At 45.8% G+C, this 8,522-nt stretch overlaps 1 protein-coding gene across 1 annotated transcript; it reads right to left on the bottom strand.

The window, feature by feature from the left end:
- Window positions 1-2,229: 2,229 nt before the first annotated feature.
- GP9 (glycoprotein IX (platelet)) lies at window positions 2,230-2,763 on the bottom strand. Its single transcript, XM_006870516.1, has one exon. The coding sequence runs from the start codon at window positions 2,761-2,763 to the stop codon at window positions 2,230-2,232; it is 534 nt and encodes a 177-aa protein (XP_006870578.1).
- Between the last annotated feature and the right edge of the window lie 5,759 nt (window positions 2,764-8,522).

Raw genomic sequence — 8,522 nt, 5'->3', positions numbered from 1 at the left:
GTAGCCACTCAGTGTTCACTTTGAGAATTATTTATATCATAAATTTGAGCATGTAGCTGATGAATATCCACAGACAAGTGTATATTGTTCCACAATTGTATTTTGTTTTTGTACGTAGTGTTGCTATAAGTCAGAAGTGACTTGATGACACCTAGCAACTACAAGCTGTGAGAAAAAAAATTTCTGTTTGTGAAAGCCATCCACTTGTGTTATTTCTGTGATAGCAGCACTAGGTACCACAGCTGCATTATTATGTCCATTGTATTAATATGTTGTATTAATGAAGTCATGCTAAAGTAGGGTGGGTCCTAATCCTAATTAATCCCTTCTGAGGGTGCATTATAACAAGAGTGGAATAGCTATGCAGTGAGAAATACTTGTGCAAGAGCTACAGTGGCCTGGGGATGCTTCCTCGAGCCCAAGACAATTTGGGGTGATGAAGCCATCAAACCAGGCCATCAAACACTTCCCATCTACTGTGGCTGAGTGTGATTCCACTAAGGATCTAGAGAGAAGCCACAGTATTAGTGCATCCGGACTTCAGACTGAATGAAGAGAATCTTTTTGTAAGAAATGTCTTTGGTCGAATGTAACCTCGAGCCAATGGCTCCCTTTTGCTAAGATTTTTTTCCAGCTAAATTTCCAGAAATAAGATGATTTGTTCCATCCAGAGTACCATAAATAAGTTAGTTCCTCCAGGATTCATGATAACTAGACAAAAAAAAAAAAGTGGAATAAACACAGACAGTCACAAGAGATGCATCTATAAGTCAAGAAGGAACATTAGAAACTGAAAGAGACAAAGAAGAATCCTCTTAGAGAGTCAAAACCTGAATTAGGGCTTCCTGAACTGTGACAAAATATGTTTCTGTTCTTGAAAGACAACTTCTTGTGGTTTTTTGGGTCACAACGACACTAGGAAATAAAGACAACTGGTTAGATTTAGAGGCTAGTGAAAAGTGAACTGTGATTTCAGTAAGCCATTGAATTGGCCTATTTATTGTTACACTAATTACATTCTCCGTGTGTACGTGGATACTAAAAATACCCATGATGGTATCATGGTGCCTACTAGGATAGATTGATGGCGACAGTAGAGTTGGTGGTTTGGTTATGCTGGGGACAGCATATGTGGTTGCTTGGTGCTAGTGTTCTCGTTTGTGGGAGGTGATGTGGCAGTGTATTAAACGGACGCTGCCCTGATGGTTGTGAAGAAGCAGTGTGGATCACAGCGAATGAAGTGGTGCGGATGGTGTTGATAACTTGGGTCCTGAATGCGGTGGCACTGACATGGGGGGCAGCAGTGGTGTGTTCAGCATGGCTGGCCTGGGGTTGATGGATGTGGGTGAGTGAAGCTGTGTGGTGGTGGAGGTGTTGGAGGTCCTTCGCAGGGAGGATGGTAAACTGAATATCCAACATTCCTCGAAGCTTTTGCACCTCAGAAAATTCTTGTCCTGGTCTTGTCCTTCCTTAGGGGACTCACATTCTTTAGGGGTAGTAGAGGAGGAAGGGGAGAGAGAAGTTGAGGAAGAGAAAGAAGTGAAAGAGAAGATGAAGAATGACAGGACTAGGGGAGGATAGTGGGCCTCAGGCCATCTTAGGGAGAGAATGTGCCCTTTTTAGGTGTTCCTATCCATTTTTCCATGAACTTTTTGAAGACCTAGCATTTATGTGATATTGGTTGAGGGCAGTTTAGGGGGAAGCGGGTACCAGGAGACAGGAGGGTTGAGAACTGAGGTCCCTAGTACTTGGCAAGAACACCAAGAGATTGTGAATGTGTTAGCTCATTTTACCAAGAATTTGAGGGACAGAGCTGCGCCAATTGACGTCTTCTGAAGACAAAATGAATTTCCAGCAGGAGGAAAGGGTCCCTGGGCAGTGCAAGTGGTTAGCACACTCAGCTCCTAACTGAAAGGTTGGTAGTTTGAGTCCACCCAAAGATACCTTAAAGAAAAGGCATGGTGATCAATTTCTAAGTCTCAGCCAATGAAAACCCTGTGGAGCAGTTCCACGCTGACACCATGAGTTGAAGTTAAATTGAAGGCTTTTGGTTCCACAACAAGCCAGACTCCGGTGCTGAGAGGCAAAAAAAACCAAACCAAAATAAAAAAGTCTCTGAACTTAGATAAGACAGCAGAGCAGTTGGTTTATTTTGGGCTACTGATGACTGGACTGACCAGGACTAGGGGCTTGGGGAGCATCTGTGGCCTCGGGATGACTGGGTTGGGCTCAGTGGTGGGGCCTGCTGATAGTACACAGCAGGCCAGTCAGGAGCCCCAGACTCACTGTAGCCACGATGACCAGTGCCATGTCCCACCAGATGCCAGGGGAGGCCCAAGAGGCCTGCAGTTGCCAGCCACAGTTGCCTAGCTCATAGCCAGTTAGGTGGCCCAGAGGGTGGGCGGTGGCCGGGCCAGGGCTGGCGCAGAGAACATGGTGCAGGGCCTCAGGTGCGCGGTCCTCCAGCCAGAGGCGAAGGTAGGTGAGCCTGCAGTCGCAGTGCCAGGGGTTCTGTGTCACGTCGAGGATCTGCAGCTGGGGCAGGTGGTCAAAGGCTCCTGGGGGCACCTCATGCAGGCTGTTGTTGGCTAGCAGGAGGTGGCGGGTACGGGCGGGCAGGGTGGGCAGCGATGTAAGCCCCCGGCTTGTGCAGTCCACCCACAGCCCCATGGTCTCCAGGGACTGGCAAGTGCATGGTTTGGGGCAGTCCTGGGTGGCCTCCACCACGGCCCAGAGCAGGAACAGGGCTCTCCACTCGTGCATCAGGTAGCTGACTGAAGGCAAAACAGTGTGAGGGCCCCCCCGCAGCCAGCACCCACCCTGAAGGCCACAGGCACTGAGCCCTGGGGCCAGGGGCCACTCACCTCACTCCTTGGGTCTCAGTTTTCACCTCTGTAAGTGGTGTGGACTGAAGGACACGAAGAGGAATGCTCAGGCTGGCTGATCTCACACTGGGCTCACTGGTGGGGCTCTGGCTGGAGGTGAGTGTTGGCAGTCAGTTGGGAAGAACTGGATGATGGTGATAGGGAGGGGGAGGAGGAAGTGCAGAGGGTGGAGGCAGCTCAGGAAGGATGAATTGATAGGGAGGGGAGCAAGTTCTTAGGAAGAGGCAAGATTGTCCTGGCCTCCTAGCAGAGGCTCCAGTCCCTTTTCAGGGAGAAATTGTTGAGCAAGTCCCAGCCCTAACTCCAGAACAGGAACCTCCTGGGAGAGGGCATGTAGGGTTCCCGCTCCCAGCTCCCCAGCCTAAGCTGAGGGTTGCCTTAGGTTCCCTAGCTTACACCCAGCTCAGTGATTCCACACATTCTGATGCTGCTACAGGCTGGATGGTGAGGATGCTGAGGTAGGAGGGAGGGGACCCAGAGAGTACCACCTGCAAAGCTACACATCTGGCTTTGAGAACCTGGAGAGGGAAGGTGACTTGTCCAGGGCCACCCAACCAGCTGTGACAGCAAACAATGCTACCTCAAGACTCAGGAACCTCAGTGTGAGGCCTTTCTCCCCAGGCTCTACCTGGCTTTCTATCTCCTCTTAAGGGCACAGTGTGAGGTTGTCCTCTTCTGAAGATAAGACCTGGCCTGGAGTAGGTTTCCAAAGAATCTTTCATTAATGAACAAACAAACCTTGACTGAGTCAAGCCAATGGCGCCCCAGTGTGAGCACCCCCACCCCATCCAGCCCTGTCTGGGCACCCTCCCCTCTCTCTCCCAGGCTTTGTTCTACCACCCATGTGGGAGGAGAAGCAGGAGAGGGGCAGGCGGTACTGGGTAAGGAGAGGCCAGGGCCTGATGAGTTGATGGCAGCAGCTCTAGGCGATGGTGGGAGGAAGGAAGTGATGAAAATAGAAGGACTTAGCCCCAGGGCAGCCCTGGAGGACCTATCTCCAGAGGCAGGGGACATCCGGTGGCTGCGGCCTGGAGCACAGAACCACAGGCCAACTCTGTTTTACAGAAGGGTCCCATAGCAGATGCCTCAGCACTATCATGCCATGATGGGGTTCATAGAGCATCTGTGGGATAACCCTGGAGTCCCTGCCTGGCTCAAGGACGCAGAGACGTCTTCTGGGAGGAAGAGCTTCTGAGTTGAGTAGCTTGACTGGCTGTTCTGAATCTCAGTTTTCCTCATCTGTAAAATGGGGGCAACACAGAGATTGGCTTCACAGAGGTGTGGGTTAGCAGCTACCCCAGGCTAATGGAGGCTGAGGTATGTGAGTAAGCCAAGAATTCCATGGTGGGGAGACTGCTTTTCTGAATAGGTCAGGAGCATCACCTTTGTTGTTGTTGAGTATTGTCAAGTCGGTTCCAACTCAGAGCGACTCTGTATAGGGTTTCTTAGGAACGGCCGGTAGGTTTGTGGCTCAAACTGACCCTGTGGTCCAGTGCATTATCCTGCAGCACCACACCAGGATTCCTAGGTATTTAGGTGCCATGATGTCTGAATACCCAGTATTCCCTGATCTCTCTTCTGAACAAAGCTGTGGACCTGGCGCTCAGAGCCTCCATCTAGACTCTCCAACTATGTTGCTATTTATTTCTATGGCATATTCTCCTTAGGAGAGTGACTTTATTTTTCCACTGATGTTAGCAATAGAAAATTCCCTTTCTCAAAATCAAATGTGTTTTTAATTCAATTATGTTTTAGTACTATAAAATAGTAACCAAAATTAAGCAGGACAGTAAAATAAACAATTGCATTACTAAATTTAAATATGAATGCATACTTTTCATAATGTTATAAAAACTTCACTGAAATATTTCCAAGTAAGTAAATAGAGGGTCTGTAGAGATGGCAAAGTTCACACCCTCAGAAGGAGTTGGTATTACTGAAGACTGGGACCCTGGAATATAGCAATACTTTGGGAAAATGTGGAAAGGGTTCTAGCAGCATGAGTGAGCACAGGGTCTGGGAGAGAAGCCCAAAGGGAGGGTCACTCAGAAAAGGAGGGGCCTCTAGCGCCATCCCCATAACCAGAGATGGTCAAAGAGGTCAACCCCAAGAAGAGGGCCCCAGCCTCCAGTCTGGAGGTGCTCAGAAGCATTTAGGGCCAGAAAGGAAAACTGAGGCCCAGAGAAACTGTGCCATTGGCTGAGACCACACTGTGCAAGGCCAGGGTCTTACCCTCTAGCCAGTAATTTACCTTCCTTCCGCTCCAATCCTGGTAACCGTCAAAGAATGCTGCTTTTAGCATGAAAACCTTTTCTTAAACTTTTTCACAATAATGGTCTGATACAATATTTGTCCTTTTATGACTGACTGATTTCCTTCAGCACAATGCCCTCCGGGTTCATCCATATTCTAAGGTATTTCTCAGATTCATTGTTATTCTTTAACATTGTGTTTGTGCCTTGTGGCAGCAGCAATGGGCTCAGGTTAAACACTGATTATGAGGATGGCTTAGGTGTTTCCTTCTGTCATGCATAAGGTCACTATGAGTCAGAACCAACTTGGTGACGCCTAACAACAACAACATATGCTAACTAGAGGGATTGCTGGGTTAGTAGTAGGAGGATTTCTGTTTCCAATTTTTAAGGACTTGCCATACCATTTCCCACAGTGGTTGCACCATGTTACAGTCCCACCAGCAGTGTAGGAGGGTGCCAGTCTCTTTACTACCTTGCCAGCATTTGTTGTTTTCTGGGGTTTTTTGAACTTTCTTATTAATGCTGGGGGTCTACTCTGTCTTATAGGGTCACTGTGAGTTGGAATCAACTTGGCAGCACACAACAACACATAGACACATGGTTTGAATTGTGTTCCCACCAAATATGTGTTAGAATATAAAGGAGCTTTTGTAGCATAGTGGTTATGAGTCAGACTGCTAACCTCAAGGTCAGCAGATCAAAAGTACCAGCTGTTCTGCCAGAGAAAGATGAGGCTTTCTGCTCCCGTAATGATTTACAGCCTCGGAAACCCCATGCAGGATCACTATGAGTTGGAACCGACTCAATGGCACACGTCCTCCCCCCACCCACACACACACCATAAAAGGGCAAAGTTATGAAAATTTCTTAGCCATAATCAAACATCTTGTTGGAATAAGTCACTGGGTTTGTGGGGTTAGGACCATAGTTTGAGGAGACAAATGAGTCAATGGTTAGAACATAATTCCCCAAAACAATGTCCTACACCCAACTGTGCTAAGAAGCAACTGGGATCTTAAAAGCTAGTGAACAGTCATCCAAGATGTCAGTTTTGGAAAGGAAAAAAAGAGAGTGAAGAAAATCAAAGACTCGAGGAATTTATTTAGACCAGAAGGATTAATACACCATGCAAACCACAGCCTCCACTGCCTTGAGACCAGAAGAACTAGATAGTGCCTAGCTACCACTATGGAGTCCTGGTGTGACGCCGTGGACTTATGTGTCAGGCTACAAAGTCGTTTGAACTGCAAGTTTGGTGGTTCAAGCTCACCAGTTGCTCCTTGGAAACCCTATACAGGGTCGCTATGGGTTGTAATCGACTTGACGGCACTTAACAACAACAACCACTACCTACCTTTCTAATTGAGATCACAGAATATCCTGGACAGAATGGGAGAAAAATGCAGAAAAAAATTCAAAACCACAAATAAGGCCAGATTTACTGTTCTGAAAAAATGGTGGAACCCCTGAGTTTGGGACCTGTAGACACCCTTCAAATTGAACTCACCCCTAGGCATCACTTGAAGCCAAATAACAGACAGGCTCATAAAATGAACAGTAACACTCTTAAGATATATACTTTTCACAATAGTAAACCACAGAAGGCCAAAGGGTAGCTATTAGCCTGTAAACAAGGCTCAGAAAGAAGAAAGGTGAAAGAAAAAAAGGACAAATGGAAACCTGGAAATGGGATGAGTGCTGTTACACTGAAGGGAATTGCAACTAATGTTGTGGAACAAAATGTGTATAAATTGTTGAATGAAAAACTGACTTAAAGCTCTGTAAACTGTCACCCAAATCACAACATGAAAATAAAACAAAATATGATTAAAATAAAATCAGGAAAGGTGTGTGCCAAGGTTGTATCTTTTCATTGTATTTATTCAATCTGTATGCTGAGCAAATAATCTGAACAGTTGGACTATATGAAGAAAAACTCAGCATCAAGATTGGAGAAAGACTCATTCATGACCTGTGATAATGCAGAAGGTACAATCTTGTTTGTTGAAAGCAAACAAGACTTGAAGTATTTACTGATGATCAAAGACTATAGTTTTAAATATGAATTACACTTTAACATAAAGAAAAAAAAATCTTCACAACTAGACCAATAAATAACATTTATCATGATGATAAATGGAGATAAGATTGAAGTTATCAAGTATTTCGTTTTACTTGCATTCACAATCAATGCCCATGGAAGAAACGACCAAGAAATAAAACTATGTGGTGCTGTAGGGTTAATGCGCTGGACTGCAAAGTCAATTTGATCCACAGGGTTGGCAGCACAAACTCACCAGCCGCTCCTCAGAAACCCTGTACAGGATCACGATGGGTTGACACCAACTTGATGACACTTAACAACAGCATTGCATTGGGCAACTTTGCTGCAAAAGAATAAAGTGTTAAAGAGCAAAGACGTCACTTTGAGAACTAGAGTGTGCCTAGTCCAACTTTTGGTGTTTTTATTCCCCTCATATACAAGTGAAAGCTGGACAATGAATAAGGAAAACCGAAGTCAAATGGATGCCTTTGAATTTTGCTGAGGGTGAAGAATATTAAATATACCATATCTGCCTTTGAAGAAATATAGCCAGAATGTTTCTTAGAATTGAATCAGATGAGACTTAGTCTCATATACTTTGGACATGTTATCAGAAGAATGAGTCTCTGGAGAAGGATATCATGCCTGGTAAAATGCAGGGTCAACGAAAAAGACGAAGACCTCAATGGGATGGACTGATACAGTGGCTTCAACAGTGGGCTCAAACAAAGCAAAGATTGTGAAGATGACACAGAACTGGGCAGCGTGTTGTTGTGTTGTACAGAGGGTTGTTATGAGTTAAAAGATACTCAATGGCACATAGCAACAGGACCCTCAGACTCACCATGGCCTACAACTGTTCCCCTAATGTAAAACTAGTCTCCGGCTTAAGCATTCTCAAGCTCAGGGAAAGCCCATTCACCTATTCACGCAGAAACAAAGGGCACCTTACTTTCTCTCAGTCCCACATCCCATAAGTCACCAAGTGTGCCCATCTCCCTTTCTGCAGATCTCTGGAATTGCCCCTTCTTCTGTGGCCCCCCTCATCTGATCCCACCCTTCTCCAACTCTCCATTGTCTGTCAGAGAAACACTAAATTAGTACTCCCATTTAAAAAAAATCTTTTAATGTGAATTGAGTGAAGGTTTATAGAGCAGATCATCAGTGATTGCAATCCCCTCCATATATTATCACTTCACCATATTCACTTCTATTCCCTGTAACTCTTACATTCCTCCCTGTGTCTTCTGTTACCTTCATCTTTCCTCTGCCAGTCTCTCACAGTGCATATTGTGTGCCCCTGTCACCCATGTTAATATGTGTCTATTACCCATATGG

This window comes from Chrysochloris asiatica, unplaced genomic scaffold (genome assembly GCF_000296735.1).
Source record: "Chrysochloris asiatica unplaced genomic scaffold, ChrAsi1.0 scaffold00142, whole genome shotgun sequence".
In the NCBI taxonomy this organism is placed as follows: domain Eukaryota; kingdom Metazoa; phylum Chordata; class Mammalia; order Afrosoricida; family Chrysochloridae; genus Chrysochloris; species Chrysochloris asiatica.
The sequence above is the reverse complement of the archived record's forward strand: the minus strand, read 5'-3'. Positions and strand labels throughout refer to the sequence as shown.

Coding starts and splice junctions, on each gene's coding strand:
- GP9 (XM_006870516.1), bottom strand. CDS start 2,763: ATGCACGAGTGGAGAGCCCTGTTCCTGCTCTGGGCCGTGGTGGAGGCC.